The sequence below is a fragment of the Arachis hypogaea genome, chromosome 11, assembly GCF_003086295.3.
Source record: "Arachis hypogaea cultivar Tifrunner chromosome 11, arahy.Tifrunner.gnm2.J5K5, whole genome shotgun sequence".
In the NCBI taxonomy this organism is placed as follows: domain Eukaryota; kingdom Viridiplantae; phylum Streptophyta; class Magnoliopsida; order Fabales; family Fabaceae; genus Arachis; species Arachis hypogaea.
In genome coordinates, this window is record NC_092046.1 from 149,124,811 (window position 1) to 149,148,629 (window position 23,819).

At 35.5% G+C, this 23,819-nt stretch overlaps 6 protein-coding genes across 10 annotated transcripts; 2 read left to right on the forward strand and 4 right to left on the reverse strand.

Annotated features, from left to right (window-relative positions):
* The first annotated feature begins 2,756 nt into the window (after positions 1 to 2,756).
* Positions 2,757 to 4,545, forward strand: LOC112723680 (vacuolar protein sorting-associated protein 2 homolog 1). The gene is made up of 5 exons (XM_025775123.3): positions 2,757 to 3,036; positions 3,444 to 3,574; positions 3,660 to 3,764; positions 3,851 to 4,111; positions 4,223 to 4,545. Exons 1-5 carry the CDS (start codon positions 3,000 to 3,002, stop codon positions 4,358 to 4,360), a joined length of 672 nt encoding a protein of 223 aa, XP_025630908.1. The 5' UTR covers positions 2,757 to 2,999; the 3' UTR covers positions 4,361 to 4,545.
* Positions 4,546 to 5,717: 1,172 nt separating this feature from the next.
* On the reverse strand, positions 5,718 to 6,788 carry LOC112723681 (RING-H2 finger protein ATL52). The gene has a single exon (XM_025775124.3). It carries the CDS (start codon positions 6,531 to 6,533, stop codon positions 5,964 to 5,966), a length of 570 nt encoding a protein of 189 aa, XP_025630909.1. The 5' UTR covers positions 6,534 to 6,788; the 3' UTR covers positions 5,718 to 5,963.
* Positions 6,789 to 8,426: 1,638 nt separating this feature from the next.
* Positions 8,427 to 12,214, reverse strand: LOC112723682 (replication protein A 70 kDa DNA-binding subunit A-like). Its single transcript, XM_025775125.3, has 2 exons — positions 11,799 to 12,214; positions 8,427 to 11,006 (listed from the first exon to the last, which is right to left on the reverse strand). The coding sequence occupies exons 1-2, from the start codon at positions 12,062 to 12,064 to the stop codon at positions 9,350 to 9,352; spliced, it is 1,923 nt and encodes a 640-aa protein (XP_025630910.1). The 5' UTR covers positions 12,065 to 12,214; the 3' UTR covers positions 8,427 to 9,349.
* Positions 8,492 to 8,992, forward strand: LOC112723684 (uncharacterized). Its single transcript, XM_025775127.2, has one exon. The coding sequence runs from the start codon at positions 8,492 to 8,494 to the stop codon at positions 8,849 to 8,851; it is 360 nt and encodes a 119-aa protein (XP_025630912.1). The 3' UTR covers positions 8,852 to 8,992.
* Positions 12,215 to 12,933: 719 nt separating the features above from the next.
* On the reverse strand, positions 12,934 to 15,712 carry LOC112723683 (small ribosomal subunit protein uS3y). The gene is made up of 6 exons (XM_025775126.3): positions 14,710 to 15,712; positions 14,483 to 14,630; positions 14,217 to 14,388; positions 13,593 to 13,647; positions 13,383 to 13,514; positions 12,934 to 13,270 (listed from the first exon to the last, which is right to left on the reverse strand). Exons 1-6 carry the CDS (start codon positions 14,740 to 14,742, stop codon positions 13,076 to 13,078), a joined length of 735 nt encoding a protein of 244 aa, XP_025630911.1. The 5' UTR covers positions 14,743 to 15,712; the 3' UTR covers positions 12,934 to 13,075.
* Positions 15,713 to 19,368: 3,656 nt separating this feature from the next.
* LOC112723685 (protein ELF4-LIKE 4) lies at positions 19,369 to 21,603 on the reverse strand. Of its 5 annotated transcripts, none has more exons than XM_025775128.3 (3): positions 21,365 to 21,603; positions 20,516 to 20,542; positions 19,369 to 20,022 (listed from the first exon to the last, which is right to left on the reverse strand). In XM_025775128.3, the coding sequence occupies exon 3, from the start codon at positions 19,971 to 19,973 to the stop codon at positions 19,629 to 19,631; it is 345 nt and encodes a 114-aa protein (XP_025630913.1). In that variant the 5' UTR covers positions 19,974 to 20,022; positions 20,516 to 20,542; positions 21,365 to 21,603; the 3' UTR covers positions 19,369 to 19,628. The 5 variants fall into 5 exon arrangements, with proteins under 5 accessions (XP_025630913.1, XP_025630914.1, XP_025630917.1 ...); XM_025775129.3 differs by lacking the exon at positions 21,365 to 21,603 and adding an exon at positions 20,967 to 21,210; XM_025775132.3 differs by lacking the exon at positions 20,516 to 20,542 and having other exon boundaries at positions 21,365 to 21,537.
* Positions 21,604 to 23,819: the final 2,216 nt, after the last annotated feature.

The window sequence follows — 23,819 nt, forward strand, 5'->3', positions numbered from 1 at the left end:
CCCTATCTTTATTTGAAATAGAGACCTTCCCATATTGAGCATATCTGTTCACTGGCGCATGTTTGTCTTGTTTCCTTTTTTGTGGTTTTCTAACCATCATCCACGGCCCGAAATTGGGTGGGTCTTGATTATCCCTTGATTTTTGCACATTAGCCGTATCCTTTTGGATTCTTTCTTCATTTGACTCTTGTCCTCCGTTAGCGTCGGCCTCCTTGTCGGAGACCATATCATCCGCGGTGTTTTCTTCCTCTCGGAGTTCTTCCTTGTGCTCCGTTCTCTCGCTACATTCCTCTGCAATGTGCCCGTACATCCCACAAGAAAAACGGATGAAGTGGAGACCTGATAAATCCCATATTTAGGGTTTATCTTGTATTGATTTTAGGGGGATTTTATCACCTTTTACCCACATTTATTCAATGAAATAGCATGATTTCGTGATTGTCTCCGTACTTGTGCTTAGATGTGAAAATATGCTTTTTACACCTTTAATTTTATAATTTTTTATTCACCTTTGATTTTCACTAGATGATGCCTTGGTGTGTTTGCTAGTGACTTCAGGTTGGAAAAGGGCCAAGAAGGAATCAAAGGAGTGAAAGGAAAGCATATAAAGTGGAGAAATCATGAAAAATCAAAGATTTGAAAAAGCCATGGGCGCACGCGCGCACTGTACGCATCCACGCGGATTGCGACATACCCCAGGGGCACGTACGCGCCGAAGGCCGCACGTGATTTTTAAAGAGGAACTCGTGCCTGGCAATTTTGGGGGGTTTCTGACTCCATTTGGAGCTGAGTTTTTGGCGGAAAAAGGCTAAGGAGACCAAGGAATGAAGGGGAAGGCATGTAGAGATTCATACACACACATTAGGCTAGTTTAGTTTAGTTTTAGAGAGAGAAGCTCTCACTTCTCTCTAGAATTAGGTTTAGGATTAGGTTTAGTTCTTAGATCTAGGTTGTAATTCATGCTTTCTTCTTCTTCTTCTTCTTCTTAATTCTTTGTTGTTACATTCATCATTCTTCTATTGTTGTTATTTGAGTTCTTCTATTTTATTTGTAGATCTACTTTTGTTCATTCTATTTTCTTTTAATGTAATTTGAGGTAATTCTTGTAGATCTCGTTTTCTTTTATTGTTGTTGTTGATTTCTTACATTCAATTATTGTTAGATTCTATTCTTGTTATCAATTTACTATGCTTTTCTTTTGTGCCTCCCAAGTGTTTGATGAAATGCTTGGTTGGATTCTAGTATAGATTTTTATTCCTCTTGGCCTAGGTGGAGTAATTAGTGACGCTTGAGTTATCTAATTCCTTTGTTGATCGATAATTAGAAGTTGCTAATTGATTTGGATACCACTAACGCTAGTCTTTCCCTTGGGAGTTGGCTAGGACTTGTGGAATCAAGTTGATTCATTCACTTGACTTTCCTCCATGGTTAGAGGTTAACTAAGTGGTAGCAATGAACAATTTGTGGTCACAATTGAGGAGGATAACTAGGATAAGACTTCTAATTCTCATATCTTGCCAAGAGCCTTTTTAGTTATTAGTTTACTTTCATCGTCATTTATATTTCTTGTCTAAAATCTCAAAAACCCCAAACATACCTCATAACCAATAACAAGACGCTTCATTGCAATTCTTAGGGAGAACGACCCGAGGTTCAATACTTCGGTTTATAAATATAGGGGTTTGTACTAGTGACAAACAATCTTTTGTATGAAAGGATTATTGATTGGTTTGGAAACTATACTTTACAACGAGACTTCATTAGAGAAATTCTAAATCGTCAAGAAATCCGCTCATCAAGACCCTCATACTCAATGTTCAACATGCTCCCCAGCACCGAGATCCTAGGTACCAGCTTTTTGGTTAAGTCAATTTCGACACAAATTCTGGCGAACCTCCCTCGAGAATGTAATGATGTTGCTCTGTCGACCTTCAGTATTGTGCCAATAGCAGATCCAACTCTCCATAAGAACCTGTGGTTGTAGAGCTGTATTGGTAGATTGGGTATTCGGACCCAAGCTGTCACTTTTTTCACTACTTTTTCGGATTTCAAAAAGAAAGGTAGCCACCTCTGAACAATAAGGTAGGGTCCTCCCACCATCCACGGTACCCCCAAGCAAGACATGTGAGTAGTCTTCCTCCTCTGTAAACTGAATAAGAAAATAATCACGATCCATTTTTATAACATTGATCTTACCTTTTCTTACCCAATCTCTATTTAAACGATGTTTTATAAAGCCAAGATTGACTCTTTTCCCAAAAACCTTCATGATCAGCGCTGCTTGCTATGGCTTGCACCATTCATCGAATTCTTCTTTTGAGACGAGAATAACCAGACAAGGGTCAAATGGCTTATCTTCCTTTCCATTCGATTCATCATCTTTATACCACTTGTCTTCTGAATTTGGATCGTTCTCATCGATATCGTCCTCAGCCATAGACGAACTCCCAAGAGCCACTAGAGAATCCTTATAGAAGACTCTTTGCGTTGTCAAAAGACGGTTGTTGATTTTCATTACCCAACTCCACATCCATAGCTGGTTGAATTCGGTTAACGTTATCACCTAGTTCAGCATCGTCACGTGTTTTAACTTTCTTTGTACCGCGATTCATGAGATCCTCTTCCCGAGTGCAAATCTTTAGATTTTTTGTTGAAAAAATTGGGTTATTATAATGGAGACATAAAAATATCAAAAAAGCCCAAACCATATATGGGCTCGAATGAATATTTGTAGTAGGCCCATTAATGCCTGACTCGATTCCTTCGTAGTTGTTTAACGCTTACAACTTCTGACCAAAAAAAAAAAAAACGCTTACAACTTACGAAAGCTGGAGAATTCTACCAAAAGCATCGTCATCAAAACTTGAAGAACCCCAAACAACAAAAAAGAAGAAGCTTCTTATCTGATAGCAGTAAAATCAAGGTTTTTGTTTGCTTCTCTGTGATATCATATAACCTCTATTCGGTTTCTGCTTCCTGCGGTTGCTGATTTTGGAGCCATGAGTTTCATCTTCGGAAAAAGAAAAACCCCCGCAGGTACGTTCCTTAACTTTGATTCTCGAATTACTAAAATCTATGAATTTTATATGTTACTTGATTACTTCACTTTGATTATGGAATTATTAAAATAAAAAATGTGTGAATTTTATATTTTTTTACATTGAATTGTACCTTGGTCCTTGGAGGCCTCTAATTCTTAATTGAGGTTGCTCAAATTCCTTGGATGATTATTCAAAATTTGCAGAGTGCTTTAATTGATTATGTTGAAACCTTTTTGTCCTTGATATTATGCTAGTAAGGCATCACAATATATTTACTTGTCAAAATTTTATGCAAGAGTGGAACTCTTAGAATGATGGCAGATCCAACATTGTTTTGATCTGGTGGTATTTACTTACTATGTGTTGATTTCTTATTATATGATGTTAATTGTTACTTTTCAGAATTGCTGCGGGAAAATAAGAGAATGTTGGACAAATCAATTAGAGAAATAGAGCGAGAGAGACAAGGATTACAATCACAGGAGAAGAAATTGATTTTAGAGATAAAGAAAAGTGCAAAACAAGGCCAGATGGTATGATGATTGTGTTTTGATACTATTTGTTGTAGCATTAGTTGTGCTAGCTTAGCTATTTTTAATGCATGCAATTGTTTTCCAGGGTGCTGTTAGAGTGATGGCAAAAGATCTTGTTAGAACAAGGCATCAAATTGAAAAGTTTTATAAGCTTAAATCGCAGCTTCAGGGCGTATCACTCAGGATTCAAGTATGTCATTGTTTGTGTAGTTGTAAGAGTTCATGGCATTTTCATGCTCCTTAGAGAATGATAAAATCGTTATTACCATTTTTCAGACTTTGAAGTCAACACAAGCCATGGGTGAGGCAATGAAAGGTGTGACCAAGGCAATGGGACAGATGAATAGGCAGATGAACTTGCCATCTTTGCAGAAAATCATGCAAGAATTTGAGAGACAGAACGAGAAGATGGAATTGGTAACTGAGGTGATGGGAGATGCAATAGATGATGCTATGGAAGGGGACGAGGAAGAAGAAGAAACCGAAGAACTAGTGAACCAGGTTCTCGATGAGATCGGAATTGACATGAACCAAGAGGTATATATTATTATATTATGCCTTATTGCCTGTTCCACCTAGTTTAACAGGTTCAAAGTAATTGAGTTTGTCACCATGACATTGCCTGATGAATTCTGATTTGATATGCAGCTTGTGAATGCTCCGTCATCGTCTGTTGCAGCGCCAGCTGCAAAGACTAAGGTGCCTCAAGTTGAAACTGCTGCGAATGATGATGCCGGGATAGATAGTGATTTACAGGCAAGATTAGACAATTTAAGAAAGATGTAATTTTGATTCTGATCCAGGGTCTCCAGTTTTACTGTGAATGATGGAGGTCGTGTGTACCATACTACCCATTTAGTATAATTGAATTGAACAGAAGATCATGAACAAAAAGGGTTTTTAAATATTAAATCCCCGAGTAATTCTTGTATATGTTCCCACTAATGCATCAATGCTGCATCATTTGAACATTTTCCCCCCATTCTTTTGACAGTCTCATTTGAACAATTTCTATGTAGCAAACTAGCATTAACCTGTTAGTTTTGACTTGTGCTGATTTTCGCGTGCACGAGTACCACGCAAGCTGTCATATAAGATACATGTCCAATGACTAATGAGTTTCAAATTAACTTTGGTCCCATCTACCGAAAGAAAACGAGTAGATCATTATTATGAAAATGAACTAATTTGCGCCAAATATGAGCATGGTTAAATTATATATATATATGGTAGGTTCCCACTTCGCAATCAGAGCTTTCTTATCACTCTTTTTTCCTTCCTTTTGAAGGACACCCTTTTTATCACCAATCTGGTGCTCGGCTCAGTTACTTTTGTCCTTTTAATTCTGTGTGTAGTGCTTCGGCAAACAAGAATTAGATAGAGACACCCAAAAGAGGAAAAATAAGAGTGAATTTTTGTTTATAAAAAGAGGTAAATAAAAGGATACAGCGAATTCTGACCAAAGAAAATATTGATTTTCACCACAACCTTGATGATAACCTCACAAAATATACGCAGGTTCTTAATAAATGTAGGAGGACAATAATTGCCTTGCATGGGAAAAAAATTGCCACTGTTAAAATTTGATCATACAAATTGCCTTGATTGTATACCAAAAACCAAATTACCAACTAGAATCAGCAGCAGAAGCAGACAAATATAACCAAAACAAAATGGAAAAAAGTAAGACATGGACGCATGATGTACGAAATGAATGGTCTATATTCAACTTGCGATATTGATATTTTAACCCAAATGGAAAAATGCACAAAGAAAAAAAGGGATCAACTAAGCTCACTGTGACACTAATGCTAATGCTATACCTAATCTATTTATATATTTGCTACGGACTAAGATGCTGCTAGTATAAGTTCTTTTACTACTATTAATGGCTCAAGTAATATAACTTCCATCCAAAAATAAAGATCAAATACAATATTAGCAACGAGTACTGATCGAACTCTTGACCTTTCAGATCTAGAACTCTAATACTATATCATGAAACCACTCATCCCAAAAACATAACCTGACAGGATAATGTAACATTAATGGTTATATCTCTAATACTTCCTAAACCTCTAGTGTACACAATATTAGCTTAGGCCATTGGCTCCATGTACTTATTCTATTAGCAACATGACAATTACTCTTAACGATGATATATAAATAATAAATCAAAATTAACATATCAATTAATCAATTTAACACATACTATGTAAAAAAAAAAAAAAAAAGAAAGTAAAAGAGAAAAAATGGGAGTGTGTGTATATATATATCCATGAATCTCCCCATTGTCACGTAACATTCCAACGAGAAAACAAGTGGGCTGCTTTGTCAACGACTCGTCCCAATTTCCCCAAAGCTGGCCAGGCCCCACCACCCTTATACCTCACACACCACCGGATTCCGGCAACTCCTCAACGGAATTATTATTAGTCTCCGGCGGAAAACGGCGGAAGAAAGGCCCCACCGGTGTACGGCAAACAGGGCAATCAAAATGAGAGTGAAGCCACATATCTATACACTGAGCATGAAAAGAGTGCTTGCATCTCGGAAGCTTCCTCACTTCTTCACCTTCTTCGAAAACCGATAAACAAACTGGGCACTCATCATAAGAACCATCATCATCACCTTCTTCTTCTTCTTCTTTTTGGGCTTTCTCCTTTTTCTCTGCTTCTTCTTTCTTGTACTTGAAGCTTGAGAGCAAGTTACTTTGCGAATTCTCGAAGCTCATGTTTCTTGACACGACAACCTCGACCAACCCACTTGTTGTTTCGGGATGCGGTTGTTGTTGCCGGCTGCATCTTCTGATGACGCAGTAGTTGTAAAGTGCTAGCGCTATTGCGGCGGTTCCAACAACTGCCAGGCCATAATATAGCATGATAATGTTGGACTTTGTTGAAGAAGATGATGAAGATGGTGGGGGTGAAAGTGTGTAGGGGCTTAGAACGTCACCCATTTTTTTTTTGGGACTTGGGAGTGAAGAGGATTATAGGGAAGACCAACTTGGAGAATATATTGTGTTTTTCATTAGATATGACAAGTTAACAACTAGATATTAAATCAAAAATCATGTAGCAACAATTATAATATCTAGATGGCACAATTTTAGAGGGATTAGGCTTTTTTATTAAATTAAAATAATGTTTAGTTGTTTATACTTTATACTATAAAATGCCGTGGTGGTTATGTTGCCATGGAAAAGATATTATTATTTTTCCCCCTCCTTTTCCTCCTCTTTATTTCAAGTTACTATCATAAAGAGTTAATCATATAGTCTTTTATAAACCTTTTTAATCATCTTTTTGAGCGTATATTTATTAATTTAAAAGAAGTCTAAATAATTCAGTTAAAAAGATATATCTATTAACTACCATAAAATATGGCATGGGGGTGTTCATTTTTTGTTAGAGACGAAGACACTAAGATTGTGTTTATTTATAGAGATAAGACATTGAGACACAAAATTCAGAAGAGATATGAACAGAAATAATATGTCTAGAGATACTGAATTAGTATATTTTGTGTCCATTCTGACAGGAAGGACACGAAGACACTAGCAAGGGACACAACTTATTTTTTATTTTTTCTTTTATTATTCTTGTTAATTTTTCACAATTATATTTTTTATTGTTATATTTTTTATCTTAAATTTTTTGAATGAAAAAAAATAAGAATAAATTAAATTTTCATAATTTGTTCTAGTTTATCACCAAATAGAATACAAGAACACAAAATTTTGTGTCTCTATCCATCAATATCTTATCCTATTCTTGGTGTCTGTTCTGTCCTGTTCTTAAAAAATAAACGCAGTCTAAGAAGTGTAAAAAGTGCTATTAACCATTAGCCAAGGGGTGGAGAGATAAGTGATCAAATTAAAGATGGGTGAGAAGTGAGAAGTGGCAAACAATAGATGAGTCTGCTGTCCCTCTTGCACATTCTGTTCCGTTGCCTGCGGAATTGGTAATACTGTCTAATTATTAGCATTTGAAATTGGTCTTGGATCCATTGAGAAAGTAACTTTGTACTTTAGTACTTAGTATTTACCAATGAACATGTTACTGGTCGTTTATGATTGATATCCTCCGCGTAATGTCTATTTCCAAAAGGGATATTCTGATGATAAATATTTAAAATTAGATATCAGAAAAGGGCATTCAAAATACGAAATTACTAAAGACAACACAAGTCGGTTGACCAACATTATAGTATTATACCCTTTCCCCGATACTAAAAATCAAATGTTAAGAACAACTTTAGCCATCTCAATTTAACTAATCTACACAATGTTTTAAATTACAAACAACAAGTTAACTAAAATGTTAGGATTCATTATATAAGCAGGGGGAAAAGATATTCAATGGATCTCTAGCAGATATTATTCTACATTCCTTATTATGAGAAAATATACTCAACACTCTTGCCTTTGTCACAAATCAACGTTTGAATTCAAGGATAAATATGAGCTTGCTTAGAAGTAACCTAATTCTAACTAACAAGCGGACTAAATTAGACAGCGTCCCAATTTTCTAAGAAGGGACAATGAATATAGGTATTTACCAGGAGCCCAAACAACAAAATATTCAGCCCAACAAAACTTTGGACAAAACAAATATTCTTACAAAAAACGAGGATTGTAGGGTTTGGAACTTGAAATCCAATTAAAAACGCCCAGATTATTCTTTGGATCTTGGAAGAGATATACGTGGTGAATAGAGCCAACAAGATAACGTTATCCAATTATTTTCAATGGAGAAGCTGCCACGTCGGACAGGCAAATATGCCAGAGATTTCAGCCTCTCATTCTCCACCACCGTCTCTCTCAAATCACATATCAGTTTCCTCACTCTTCAAAGCATTTTCATTTCACCAAAGTAAACCAAAGCAGGGGAAGCAGAAGAAGGAGAGAGAAAAGGAATGGCTTCAACTTCAGCAGTTTCGATGGCCATGCCACTAACTTACGCAGGCCAGAAGAGGGTGGTGCCAAGCTCCGAGACATTCTTCAAGCCACTCCCACTGCGTAATTCAAAGGCCGTGGCAGCATCAAAACCCAGTGGAAGGGTTCAGGTGAGGGCATCCATGAAGGAGAAGGTCGTGACGGGGCTGACGGCGGCTGCATTGACGGCGTCGATGATGGTTCCTGATGTGGCTGAAGCTGCTGTCACTCCTTCTCTCAAGAACTTCTTGCTCAGCATCGCAGCTGGTGGAGTTGTGGCTGTAGCAATCGTTGGTGCCGTCATCGGTGTTGCGAATTTCGATCCTGTTAAGCGAAGCTGAGCGAACTTATGAGGCCCTCTGGGGAGTGTTAGATTTTCACTCATTTTATGATATGCATCTCTGTCTTGATCTTCCATTAATGATATTGAACTCTGTGTGTAATATATACTATATTACTATTCATCTCCACAAGCTTTCTTATTCTTACAGCGTAATTTCTTTTTCTTATTCTTATTCTGCTGCATGGGAACAAATCTACAAGCATACGCGAGGTAGATAACACTCTTACATATAATATTAGAAATATTGAAGTTAGACTGCAGAATGATAATTGTCAAATATATTATTACCTTCATATCTCATCTCATATTAAGGCATATCTCCCAATCATGAAATGCAGAAATTCAGAACTTGAATTAATATCTAAATCTCAACCTTGTAATGAGCCCGTCTTTCATGCTGACTGGTTCTATGTTAAATTGAACGCTAAATCGCTAATAGTGGTAGAGGGGGTTGTGTGTGAAGAAACATGGCGGAATTCAGATTACAATTAGTCAATTACTGCCTACCGAATTTCGAAATCAAATCAAGCACGTACTTACACTCCGAAGAGTAATCCACCTTATCTGCCTTTGCTACTGTAATCTTCAACCTCTGTTCATCACCATATAATTCCTCTTTGATTTTCAGCCTCAAGACAAACTCATTGAACAGTCTACTCTTGATTATTCCTATGAACTTCTCATCATCCTCTTGTTCATGCTTCAATAAGTACAATTCCTTCGCCGAGAAGCCCATAATCTCTTCCCCTGTTTCCTGAAAAGCAGTTACCCAAGCAATTCCAGTGTGATCCAGAATTTGAGCTTGAAGAAGAAACCGGTAATCGCACTCATCAAACTCTTGGTTGCACCTATCACACTGCCACCTCGAGTTTCCTGATTTGGTCACTTTCTTATTGCACTGTCGCTCTCCAATCTTCAGAGGGCAAGCTGTGTAACAGAACGAATCTGTCTTGATGAAAGATACAGCTGCCCTCACTGTTATCCAATCTGGCTTATCCGAACGCCCAAGACCTTCATCCTTGATCTGAGACAGAGTTTTACGTACATCATTCTTAGATCCTCCGGGTATGATATCCTTAGAAATGGACAGAGAAGCAGAATCTTTTCCCACTCGATCAAACCATTCTCTTAAGCTACGTGCCTCAGGAAAATCAGGATTTATGAAAAACTGTGTGGCAGAGATAGTCCCTATGGATTTTCCACTAAAGTCATTGACCTTCCCAGCTTTGACTGCCAGAATGGGAAACAATCCAGCATCGACCATTTCTTGCAAATTTTTCCCTTCCTTGTTGCAAAATTCACCCCAAAGGGTCAGTTCAACACTCCTTCCAGTCCAGTCCTTCAGATTCAAAATTCTTTTCTGGGTTTCCATTCCATTCTTCCTCAAGATGGGAACTGATGGATTCACACAAGTCACAACCCCAATAACATCAAGTATGGAGTTATTGTCAACGTTCTCAATATCATTGATAGGCTTAAACGAAAATTGCTGTTTAGGTATAGAACCATCTTCCTCGGGGAAAAGTTCAAGAGTTGATGTCGACTCCAAAAGAATTTCCCAGTCATTCTTCAAATGGTTAAAGTTCTTCTGTGCAGGTTTTAGGCTACCTTTAGATATCAAGTAAACTCTTCCAACCTCAATCGCATCATAGAATCGATCAACAACAGCATTAAAACAGGTCACTCGTATTTCACCACCTTCAGAGTCAAGGAGATCAAAGGAGAAGACTTTACCATCTCCCCGGGCATTATTATAGCGGCGCAGATCCCCCTTTGCAGTCACCCTTGCCTTGATGGCCCACCGACCTTGATAAGGATTCAGAGCGGATATAGGAATAACACGTGACGGGGCCTCATTCCTCAGAATTGCACCTTGGCCTTTGTAAACTGGTGGCGGTTTGTAAGCAGTTTGAACAGTTGGCCGGAAATTTTGCACATAGGAACTTGCATTCTTCGGTGGCAGCTGGAAATTCTGGACATTATAACTTGTATTTTGCGGTGGCAGCTGATAATAACTACTCTTGGACAAGTTCTGCATTGTATTACTTAGTGAAGCACCCTGGGCTGGTAAATCAGATTCCACAAATGATATTGGATTTCCAATGATCTCGCATTCTGGTATTATAGTTTCCATGTTCAGCACCACAACAATCCTGTCAAGGAAGACAATTTTCAATCCACAGATCACATCAGAACCACCATCAGCAAAACAAACAGTTTATATTTATAAACTAGTGCGTTTGAGAAACCTATTGTTGCAATTTTGAAGAGGCTCGGTTCCTAGTTCAACATGTTTATGACTCGAGCATATACGCAAAAACTTCAATAGCAAATGAGGTTTTGCCAACTGTAATGAGGTTGAATTCTTTCTGCCTCGCAAAACTACAGAATATTAGAACCGAATGCCGAAATATTTTAGGATCAAAGTTGCAACTCATTTGGTCACATCATTTTTTAAAATTATTTAGTATCTATCTGGTAAAGAGGTTTTCAATTCAAGTATTTCTCAAAAATTACCAGGAACTACAAGTGCATCTAAATATCTTCACCAACCAGTTTGAACTCTTGCCATATTTTAAATGTCCTTCTCTTACACATCCTAGTTAATCCAAAATTAAGCAAACTCTTGCGTCCAAAAAAAACGTAAACCATTTGATAAATCTTCTGGAACTGTTCAAACGACAGTATCCTCTTCAAATTGAAAAGCAAGTACCTCGTGTAAGCTAAAACCATACAAATCTAGTTATTATTATCCAAATCTCGGAGAGATCAAGTTTTTCCATCGAACATCACGTTCAAAGCCATATTGATATTTGATTATAATCCACTTCGAGGTTAATCCTTATTCCTTAAAGATATATTTAATGATAACTGTAGTAATTAATTAGAGGTAATCAAATATAGAATTAGGAGCAAGAACGAGGGAGAGAAAGAGAGAATCTGACTTGCGGTTTTGAATAGGACTGCAAATGTACTCGATGAGCTGAACGACTGAACCTTTCTTAACTTGTCCGGTTGTGACCCGATCGTTGAGCTGAGTGGCAAGCATAGCGTGCTGAGAAGAAACCGCATCGGATAGCAGAAGCCGGTACCTCTCCTGCTGCTTGCTGTTCGAAATCAACTTGATTTCCAGAACCTGCAACAGTGGCTTCGAGTTAACGTCGCCTGCTACGATCGCCGGGATCGCGTCCGCCGTCAGATTCACCGGCATCCTCCGACTGAGAGAGAAAGAGAGATTGATTGATTTTGGAGGAAGAGCAGAATAGATCAGTTTTGGATCTGGCGCGGTTTTTGAAATGAAGCGTGGTGACGTAAGCAAGCCGACTCGAACTTTATTCGCGCCATCACTTTTGGGCTGCTCAAGCCCAACAACCCAGTTTCAAAGTTTCAAGTCCATGATTTTTTTTATTCAGACAAAACATAAGTTGCTATTAATTTAAGAAAAATGCATTGTATTTAGCCATCACTTAACCATCAATTCAATTTTTTTAATCTAATAATTTAGCAAGATAGTTTATTCTATACTTTTAAACATTAATTATTGATGACTATTAGTCCTAAGGCATTTTCTTAATTTAATGTTTGGAAGATTAAGAGAATTATTTCAGAAAATTTTAAAGCTAAATGAGAAAGCCAAATAAAATTTAGTCTTTACAAATAGAAAGATTATTAACAAGTAGTTTTATTTTGCATTATCAAGTAATCGATCTTGTGTAAATGACTTGCGTGTTGCATAATAGAGAGACACAGGGAGGTTTCATTTAGGTGGTTTGTAGTTTCTATATAGTATATAGTATTAATTTTGCTTGCGAAACTTGTAAGGCAGGGATCATATATAATTAACAATCACTGTTATAATACTCCCTGTTCAACTTGTCTAAAACTGCGTTAAAAACATGATAAATATACAAATTCCGGGGTTTAAACATAACCATAATACTTCAGAAGCGGCAAATTCCCAATCGAAGTATGTATTATTTATACGACATATGTTCACTTGTATTATTAAAACGGAAGAAAATTGTAAACATATATTTTAAGAGACGTGGCCAACTACAAACAGAAAAAGGGCACCGCTGCTAAAGGCAAAACGATTAATTTTTCATTCAAAACTTGTTTCTTGGCAGAGTATATAACAAAATTTCTGAAACAACTTAAGCAACTTAAAAACTTTGAATGTGTCTTTAAAGAAAACCACTACTCCAAAATATTAAAGAACATTTCATGCAACCGGGACCGCAGGGGCCTCAATATCATTTGCCAAGGCTGGAACGGCAGCTGCGGCAGGAATCCTGTTGTATTCTTCTTCCTCCTTCGGTGGGTGAATAGTGACAATATCAGGAAGGGGAGTTTTGGGACCAAGCTTCCCTTTAGGATCCCAATCAAGCATGATCTTCACCTTAATACCAAGAACACCCTAAAAGAAATAGAAACAACATTTCTTATCCAAATCCCTTCATAACAAAAACAAAATGCATACTCTATCAATGCAATCAAAGGAAGACTAGTCTAAAAGAGTATATACTGACCTGCCTAAGGAGTACATGTCTTACAGCAGAATCAATGTAGTCCTTGACTGGTTGCCCTGAGGAAATCATGTACCCGTCCTTGAACTTCATGGATTTAGCTCGCTGAGCTCTCAACTTGCCACTAACGATGACCTGCGCAGAATCAAAATGTTATCGCAACCTAAGTATAGCAACAAGGAAACCTGAAATCAGATGCTGTCAAGAACAAACCTCGCATCCCTTGGCACCATTTTCCATAACAAACCTCAAAACACCATAGCAGGCCCTGCAAAAGTAGTTTTAGAAATAAATTTCATATTGTTTAGTGGTACATATAAACAGCAAGGGAAGTATCCTATTAATTAGAAAATGTGCATACAGCAACCTGTCTAACACCAGCCCCTAACATCTAAAAGAACTGAAGATCCAAATAAATACACAACATAATTCATTCAAAAAATAAAACAAAATTTACAATGTAACAAACCAATCAGAGCAATATAATGACATAGCAAAAGAAGCAGTAGCTAAAGAGTTAATATTAAAAGATTTATCCCCCCAGCATTACAACATGAATATAATAGAATTTCATGAATATAGATGATATGGAGGACATAATGATTTAGTCATCTTCCGACACAAACTTGGTGGAGCAGGCACCAAATTTGCTTTAAAGATGACAAAGGATGCTATTCTACAATCACCAAATCAAACCAGAGAAATCAGAGAAAGCAGCCAGTACATTTTGATGTACAAAAAAGCAGATTGATCCATGACGAAAAACATCAAGTAATACATAGCATAGGATTTGATTTAAATATACACATCTAAATAACACTGATTAACATTATATACCTTCTTACAGCAAGGCCACCAAGAAGCTTGTACCGAAGGGATTCGGCTTGAGCAATAGCGCACAAGCCCCTGTTGTTGACCCTCTCAGCATACAATTCAACACTGTTCTCAGGAAACTTAAATCTCTTCTGCACCACCGATGTTAGCTCCCTGATTCTCCTTCCCTTCTCACCTACATTTTGTATACGACAATATTAAATAACAAAATCCGAAGAAAAAATATTTGGAAGGAAAAAAATCAGAAGAGAGATAATGGAAGCACGCACCAAGAACTGCTTGGGTTCTGGTAGCTCTGATAATGATCTCGGTACGCATTGGGGTAACTCTAACCTCAACACCGGAGTAGCCATCCTCAGCAAGCTCTCTGGTAAGAACCTCATTCAGCTCCGCGAAGAAAACTCCGTCAGCTACGAACTGCATAACATAGTTTTAGATCGAATGTAAATAAAAGGTGAATTCCATTTACGAATGGAGAAAGTGAGAGAATTTAGACCTTTCGCTTCTTGCTCATCTGAATCGCCGCCATGGTGGAGAATTAGAGGTACGGATCGATACACCAGCGGTGGCTACCTGTGGATGAGTGCCTCTCTGCAAAGTGCAAACCCTAATTTACACGCGATGGGGTTTTGTTGGAGCGGAGGTATCTGTTATATATGCAGAGCCTAAAGGGCCTCATCATTTGTGGTTGTATTGGGCCATTAATGGGCCTCATCATTTGTGGCTATTGGGCCATTAGTGGGCCTCATCATTTGTGGTTGTATTGGGCGATTAATTGGGCTTAACGCACAGTATGGAAACCCAGTAAAGAGAAGTGTTTTGATATTTTGGATTTGTATTTAAATTAATGATTATATTTAAATTTAACGTTGCTAATTATAAAAAGTTTAAAATGTTAAACCACAGATTATTTATGTTAAAAAGAATGAGTTGATTTATACTTTCTCTATACTTTCACACTAAAAAAATTAACTTCATAGATAAAAAATATTAATCATATGACCAATAAAAAGTTTAGCAAAAATATGGAAGAAATGGAAAAAGAGTAAACCATATATGATGATTGTTAATATATATATAAATCATTTAAATTTAAATAAGATAAATCAACAAAGGTTTTGAAATTTGAAATTTCTCTACAAATAACGTTTATTGTTGCATGGTTGTTTGACTATGATAAATTGTGGGTTGTTTTAAGAACAATTAAACAACATTTTAAAAGTTGGACGGGAGTGACTGTAAGGAAGGAGGAACGTAATAGGTGGCTAATTAGATCTTTTGCTATTGTTTGGCATATATGGATGAAAAGGAACGAGAATCTTTAAGATTCAAGAAGTAGGAATTGCAGAAATTATTAGTAGTTCGCTTACGAGTTGTAAAGATTGGAGTAGAGTTGATCCAAATGGTTGTTGATGGCAATGCCGGAAATGACTATGGATTGTTTATTATTACTGTTAGTTTTTGGTTCTTTTGTTGCTCCACCTTGTTGTGCTGAACTCCTTTATTTCAAAAAAAAAAAAAACGCTTAAATTCTCCTTTGAACTTTATCTTAGATAAAACTACATATAACTTTTCAAGTGAAAACACAGGTTTCAGCTGAATATGATTTACGAACGAAGCAAGGCAATGATATATATTATTAAAGAACGAGATTATCTCAAATAAAGGATATCTATTATTTTATCTTCCTATTTCATATCGTACATACACAAGGATAATCTTAGTTATGCATTAGATTAATTAGTTAATTAATTGATGACACACACATAGACACAAGTTTACTCTGCGCAAATTGGAATTACTAAACAGTGGTTTACTTTATGAATTTAAGTAAGCATCCACATGCAATCAGGGATACTAGCTAAGGTGATAGCGATGCGCTTTAATTATTACGAGATAAAAAAAAAAGGAATAAAATAAAACGACAACAGATGAGAGAAGATGATGAGTTTCGTTACCAGTTGGCAGGTGAAACCTCAGTGAGACACGATCTTTGTACCAAACCATTTCCCATATAGTATCACTCATGCAACTTTGCGACGTTAACGGATCACCTAACAGAGAGAGAAGTGTAAGGTGAGGTCAACATTCTAAAGTTTATTGTTATTCTTAAAGTATATATCCAATTTTTAAACAAAAAAATTTATCTATATATTCCAAATACTATGTGAAGAGAGTGGCTTTGTGAAGCATCAACTCAATGGACTTTAGTTAAAGAGAGAAAGAGGGAAGGAAATTAAAGAAAGTAGAAAGGGGATGATTACATATTAAAAATTATCGTCAAATTATTATAGTGCTCATTCGGGCATAATTAAACATTTGTGGCATGGGGTGTGGGATCATTAGTTTATTATACCACTTTGTATTACTTTAATTGGGTCCAACAAATGATGTAGATATATGCAAAGTTCCATTATTATAAAATGGCTTTCATGGGGCAAACTAGAGTTGAGCCTCCTTTCCAACCTATTTGCTGGAAATGCAAGGAACAAAGAGAAAGAAAGGCAAAAGTAGATTCCCACCGCACATGTCATGTACTACACAATGTCTAATTTGTCTTGGCTTGCCATTGGGACCAATCCATTTATTTGTGTGTGATATTCTTCCCCTTTGATTATTGGAATTACCTCAAACATATAATATTATATTTTTCTTTTATTGTTACTTTTTTTTTTTTTTTTACATTGCTCCCCCTACTAATACTAGGGATTTTTTTTTTCCTCTTTTGTTGGAAATTGGATTTTGGGTTTAATATTATTAGCTGCTACGTTATCTTCCCTTATTGGCGGCTGATGAGGAATTAATTAATTACTAAAAACAAATTTTGAGTCACCCAATTTGTTACCATTATTCTCATTTGGTCCTTCTCCACCGTTTGGTCATGATATGAGTCATTTCTATTTGTTAATTATATCAGCATCTTATCTTTTGAAACAAAAAATAATGTAAAAAGAAATCCACTAGTTCTTGAATTGATACCTAGGGATAAGACTCCCACATCCACATCTATCATGAACCTGAACCTTTGTAAGAAGAAAGCAACTCTTGTAGTCGTATTCCCCATAGAGATTTCAATGCATGGACCAATTAAAGCTTTAAATGTTACAATTAACCTTTCTTAAGTCACACTCTCAATAATTGTATATAGATATGATGATATGTAAATTATCATAGTTTTTGGGTTTCTCAGTGGTAGTCCAAGAGCCCCGTGAGGTCATGGTTAAAATGATTGTCCACCCAATTATAAAGAGGAAAATAAAAAGAGGGGGTGGATGATCTAACAATTATTTTAAGGATCCCGCTAAGGAGACAATGGACTATTTGTATAAAGGAAAAGTCTAGGGGGCCAGTAACTTTCTTAAATTTTGGTCAGCATATAACCAATAAAGAAAAATGAGTCACTGGATGAAATCTCACACCATTAAAACCATTATTGATAGTTACAAATCACAAAAATTGCTGGCCCCCTAACATTCTTCTTGTACAATGTGTACAATGAGCTATTGAGTTACAAAATGAACATCATCCATACTATTTAACCATCCGAATACTAGGGATAATAAACATCTTCCCAAAAACTTAAACTGATTTTGGGGTTCACCAAGAATCAAACTCTTAACCTTTCGGATCTAACACTCTAATACCATGTCATGATATTACTCATCCCAAAAGTTTCAACTGATGGAAAAAGGTAACACTAATAATTATATCTCTAATACTCCATAAACTTCCATTGTACACATTATACAAATATTTCATTGGTTCTCATACTTTCCCTTCTTTTAATCATTATTTTAGTTTATTATTATAAAACGAAGTATATAGATTACATTTAAAGTGAAAATTATAATATTCTACAGTATCTTATAACGAGGATACAATAAATATGAAATGAATGAAGGGAAAAAGAAGGAGGAGGAGTTATGTTGATAATTAATGATGCAGAGTATTGGCATAGGATGAATGTACAAAAGGAGGAAAAGGTGCACTCCATGAATGTGCAAAATGTAAATCAGAAAGAGGCCATTGTCAGCAATCACTCATGTGGGCCTTTTTATCTCCTAAGATCAGGAAAATTAAACTACAATTAACTGGGTCCACCAACAACAAAGACATATGCGCAATCAGGGAGAAACAAAGAAAGAGAGAGAAAATACATATGCCAGGGAATTATCAAAGTATAAGGTTGTCATATAGGACATCAATAACATAAAGAGAATAAAAAGGAGGGGGAGAAAATTTGGAAAGTAAAAAATAAGTGAAAAAAGAACCTGAGCAGGAAGGGATAAGCATGGAGAAGTTCAAGTTTAGTTCCATCGCCAAAAGAGAAGAACCATTTGGGTCCCTTGTCATGTTGTTGGGCATCACTGTTTACACACATCTGCATCTAGGGGACTCTAGTGCTTTGTATTTTTTACTTTTTAATCTTAGAAGACTTTTATTTATTTCATACCTAACACTAGTCATTGGGTATAAGAAATAAAGAAATTAATAAAAACTTACACCTAGTCAAAAGACCTTTCATCTCTTATCTGAGATTCTGTTCTTGTGGTGGTGCATGATAGGGAACTTAACCAAGGTTTTTCTTTTTCTTTTTTTTTTCTTTCAAAATTTAAAGCTGCTTTGATTTCTTCCAAATGTTACAGAGCATCTTCACAGATATGTATGCAGTTCTCAGTTGTCACACCCCACAGGAAACATATGATTAGTAAAACCAGGTTAGAGTTTTCTTAGTAAAAAGAAGAGAGGCACTGGGAACATGGGAATAGGCCTAAAACAGTATCTGCAACCCTCTTTCTCACTTTCAGTTCTTCTTAGGTAAGTATAGAACTAGAAACAACATTTTGGGGTTGAAGTTGAAATTGCAAAGCGAATAAAGGTACTATGAAGAGTTCCCATCAAAAGTAGATAAGGGATGGTCCTTACAGAAGAAGGGGGGGAAAAGTACTGAGGGCAAAAATTAATGTAGGTCTTTCTAAACAAGGAGGAAATCAGAAAAAGGTTTATTGAAGCTAAAAGCCCTTATCTCATGCAATCTACCTAATCATACAACAAACATAAACGAGAAAAAGCAGATCAGATTACATTATATTCCATCACATGTTCAAAAGAGAAAAATAAAATAAATTTAAAATAAGAATAAAAATGGATGGAATGATGAAAAGAAAAGGCATTTGCATTTAGCTTTTAAACAACACGGCATGATTACATTAGTAACACACACATGGTCGATTTCTATAAGATCAACAGTTACCAAGTTATGGGAGGAATTCTGGAAAATCATTCTTCTTTTTTTTTTTTTTTTTCTTATTTTGAGTTGTAAGAAGTGATGATGAGCTTCAGCCTAATGTTGTTCTACTACTCCACCAAGCAAGAAAGAAAACATAGAAGAAAAAGAAAAAGAAAATAAGGTGCCTAAGTAGGCCTGTGTCGCTTTTGGGTGGCTTTACCATCTGATTTCACAGCACCACTGGAATCCCCTTCAGAAGAAACTTCCATGGATTTGGTAAAGTTGCTTGAAAGATCAGCATAGAGGTCAACCACTCTTCTTATGTTGTTGTTGAGCTCCCTAATAAGGCCAACGTTCCTGCTTAGGTTGTCAGGCACCTTGGACTCATGATTCTGGTTTATCTCATTGATGAGAACCCTGTTCTGATCCAAGATGTTCTGCACTTGAACAAAGCTCTTCTGAAATGACTGCAAAATCTTGCTATCAATTTGAGTACCATTGCCAAGCCCAGAGAATGTGTCACCCTCCATTCTTTGTTTCTCCCAGTCAAAAGGTTAATCAAGTAAATCAGAACCAGCCCTGCATCAATGAAGGAGTAATAATAAGGATGTAGCAAAGATTGGAAGTGCTAGAAAATAAAAAATTGAATAATATAATATTAAATGTTAATATTTTATTTATGCATAATCATATCCTACTATCTGCACCTGCCTGCACTAACCAATACAGAGAGACAAAACACAAGCAGTTTTGGAATTGTTTAAGGCACTGTGCAGACGAGACAAGCTCTGTTGAAGAAATCATGACCACCATAAGGCCACTTTTTCAGAGGAATCAGATTATATAACTTATTGTTATTGTTATTATTACATGTTGTCATTGTTAGTTTTTGTTATTACTACTATAATAATTACTGATTGATGGTGTTACTATTAATTACTACAGTGGTATTATTTTTGTTTTTTATATTGTATCATTATTACAATGAGATGAAAAAGATAAAAATAAACTAAAAAGCAGATCCCATTTTCCATAAAAGGAACCTTTTTTATTGTACTCAGGAAATACCTACCTAAAGCACAGACTTCCAAAGAAGAATCTGAGAGGGAAAAAAAAAAAAAAAAAAAAAACAGTCAATGATGCAGAAGGAGATGAGGCTATACGAAGGTACTACTGCAGAGACAGCATCATTAACCCTTTTCGAGCAAAATTACCAAAAACAAAACAAAAATAAAACCAAATTAACTGTCCAAATGTTCCATACATATGCACACACATTGAATAAAACCAACCCAAAAAAAAAAAAATCTAATTTAATAATCTCAACTTGTCAATACTAAAAATTCAGGAAAAACAAAATTAAACCAAAAATATAAAATCCCCAAGACAACATTTTCAATACCGGGAACTGAAACTGTTTCTCAATTGTACTTGGAAAACTTGCACTTGCAGCAGCATAAATTCCTTTGAACAGGTAACAGGAAATCGGTTCAAGAGAAAAAATAAACAAATAAAAAAAGAACCTGATTGAGTTCCGAAGGTTCCAAGGCATCTCAAAAGTAACTAAATGCAATTGAAGAGATCTCACAAAAAAAAGTATTGTATTGAAAGAGTCACGAGGATGATGAAGAGAAGGAAAAAAAGAAAGAGCGGAACTGATAAAACCAAAGAGTGTGTGAAACGGAGATTGAGAACACAGAATAATGGAAACAAAAGGCTAGAGAACAAAAATCGCATTTTTAGCTAAGCATAATTACCATGTTCACTGTTGTTTGTTTTGGAATATGGATATTAAGAAATAAAATATGAAATGATTCGGAAGGCTTATCGTTAATAGTATAATAAACAATAATAATTAATTAATTATTAGTATAGGAGTGAATGAATGAGAGAGAGAGAGAGAAATCGAAAGCGTACATACCTTGAAAATCTGGAACATTATAGTAGTGAGGGAGAAGGGACAGAGATTGAAAGAGGAAGACGAGGGATTCCCGAGGAGGAAGAAGAGAGTGATAATTGATAAAGATCGGCGATTGAATCGAATCTGTGAAGCGAAGGGTGTTGTGTGTTTGTGTGCCCTGTGAATGAATTTGAGAGAGAGAGAGAGAGAGAGAGAAAGAAAGAGAGAGAATGTAGATTTGACAGTCACGCTCGGACCCCTCTGTGCCTTAATATTTAGCACTATTCTATAATGAATATCCACCTGTTTTTTCCCCTTTTATAATTTCCCTATGTCACACCCTCACTCCCACCCAGAGGGACCTCCTCTTATGCTGCTCTACCTTGTATCAACTTTTTTATGAGTAATTTTCAGACTAATTCAATCAAAATTATTATTCCTCTAATTTGATTTATACTCAAAACGATTAAATTTTAGGTTTAATTATTTTATCTCTTCCTATCATTTTACTAAATTTTAATTAGATTTTTATATTTTTTTTAAATTAAATATTTATACTAAGATTTTGTAATTAAATTTCTATTTGTTCGATTTTTCGAAAGTTCGTTAAGATGAAAGGTTGTGTATGATGAGATCAGGTCCAAAACGTGAATCTGCAAAATGGAAAGCAGGTGGGATTTGTTGGTTGATTGGCGAGTGGAACTACTTGTAATGACACTCCAATACTAAAGTATGTGTCCGTACGAGAATGCAGCTAATTAGGATAAAAATGTGACGTACCTGGAAGGAGGAATATGTCCTTTCCCTTTATTCTTGCTTTTCAGGTGGGCCTTTTTGCTCAGGCCCATTCCTCAAAAAATTTTCGCCAGTTGTCTAAACCTCCACTATGGGATGATGTCATCCTAGGGACACCTTGGCTTAAGCAGGTCAGGTACCCATCGGGTTGCGAGCCCGTCGGATAGACTTTCGGTTCTTATTGGATTGGGTCAAAACATTATCTTAATAAAAACGCTAGAATTACCAACGTAAGTTGGCACAGATGGATGAGGGTCTGTGTCTTTTAACCATCTCTCCCGGGTTCGATACTCACTGGAAGATAGGAATGGAGCTTGCTTGCTTGGGAGGATCGCCCACTTTGCCTCTGCAGTACCCAAAGAATTAGTCATTAAACTTCTGACCTGATGGATACCAATATTTTTATTATGACAAAAACTTAATTACAAATTTGACATGGTATGGGAATTTAATAAAAAAATAATAATAATAAAAATCTAATTAAAAATTTAGTGAAATAATAAAGACCCACAAAATAATTAAACATAAATTTTACAATCATTTTATTGAATAAAAAAAGGCTTAAACTTTAATATTTTCAATCTAATAGTTTAGCCAAATATTATTGGGACTATTAGTTTTTAGCTATTTTGATTAATATTTGATCAGTATAAATATTAATTTATTTTAAATGAATAAATTTTATTAATTTATAGATATAAATTATAATAAATATAAATATAAATAATATTAATTCGTGTGTGTAAATTTATAAATATTAGTATAAATTATATATTTTTTATGTATAAATTCTTATAAAAATAAATACAGATTATTATTAACTAAATATTAACTCAAAATAATAATATTTATTAATTATATAATATTATTATAATTTATTATATTTTTAAATATTATTTATTATTTACTAACTACAAATAATAAATTGTACTGTAACATTAAGTATTTGAGTCGCATTTTAATTTGGCAGGTTTACAAGAAAATATTCCAAGAAGGTCGTTGAGAGGGTGAGATAATTAACTTGAATGGTAATACTTGATTAGGAAGGAAGCTTGTGTAAGGTCTCATTGTGGTCTTAGAGGATATAATAATGGATAAGAAACATGAATATAAGTATTTGACAGTTTTATGCTACTGCATTTTTTAACTCATAATTGGGAATATGTGAGCTGTATGATTTAACTAGCATCAAATCGGTGAAGCCGCAGAGGACGAATCAATTTGCATAGAACTACAATGTTCATATTTTATATACATATTGTATGCTTGTTTATTTTCAATTTTTCACCATCTGATATTTGACACATTTTTTTATAGATATGAAGAGAAAAATAGTGTAGAACGTAATTATGGAGTGTATAAATATTTTATACAACTGTGATATCATGAACAAAAATTGGACCGTCCGACATTTTGATTTGTGTTTAAATAATTAAAAAAATTTAGAATGTACAAATCGGACGGTCCGATTAGTTTAACCAAAATTCAAATTCTCTCTCCCACACAACTCGAACTGTTCGATTCGAAGGTAAATTTTTTTTAACAAAGAAATCGAATAATCTAATTTTTCTTTTTACTATTTTAAAACAAACTGTCTCACACCCATATCTAACACCTATGTTCTTCACATCCACGCACAACACACACGCTGCTGCCATATAGAAAAAAATGAGCCGATATT

Coding starts and splice junctions, on each gene's coding strand:
- LOC112723680 (XM_025775123.3), top strand. CDS start 3,000: ATGAGTTTCATCTTCGGAAAAAGAAAAACCCCCGCAG. Junction 3,575..3,659: donor GTGCAAAACAAGGCCAGATG/GTATGATGATTG, acceptor ATTGTTTTCCAG/GGTGCTGTTAGAGTGATGGC. Junction 4,112..4,222: donor GAATTGACATGAACCAAGAG/GTATATATTATT, acceptor TTTGATATGCAG/CTTGTGAATGCTCCGTCATC.
- LOC112723681 (XM_025775124.3), bottom strand. CDS start 6,533: ATGGGTGACGTTCTAAGCCCCTACACACTTTCACCCCCACCATCTTCA.
- LOC112723684 (XM_025775127.2), top strand. CDS start 8,492: ATGGCTTCAACTTCAGCAGTTTCGATGGCCATGCCACTAACTTACGCA.
- LOC112723682 (XM_025775125.3), bottom strand. CDS start 12,064: ATGCCGGTGAATCTGACGGCGGACGCGATCCCGGCGATCGTAGCAGGC. Junction 11,007..11,798: donor AGTCCTATTCAAAACCGCAA/GTCAGATTCTCT, acceptor CTTCCTTGACAG/GATTGTTGTGGTGCTGAACA.
- LOC112723683 (XM_025775126.3), bottom strand. CDS start 14,742: ATGGCGGCGATTCAGATGAGCAAGAAGCGAAAG. Junction 14,389..14,482: donor CAGAACCCAAGCAGTTCTTG/GTGCGTGCTTCC, acceptor TACAAAATGTAG/GTGAGAAGGGAAGGAGAATC. Junction 13,271..13,382: donor GACATGTACTCCTTAGGCAG/GTCAGTATATAC, acceptor TATTTCTTTTAG/GGTGTTCTTGGTATTAAGGT.
- LOC112723685 (XM_025775128.3), bottom strand. CDS start 19,973: ATGGAGGGTGACACATTCTCTGGGCTTGGCAATGGTACTCAAATTGAT.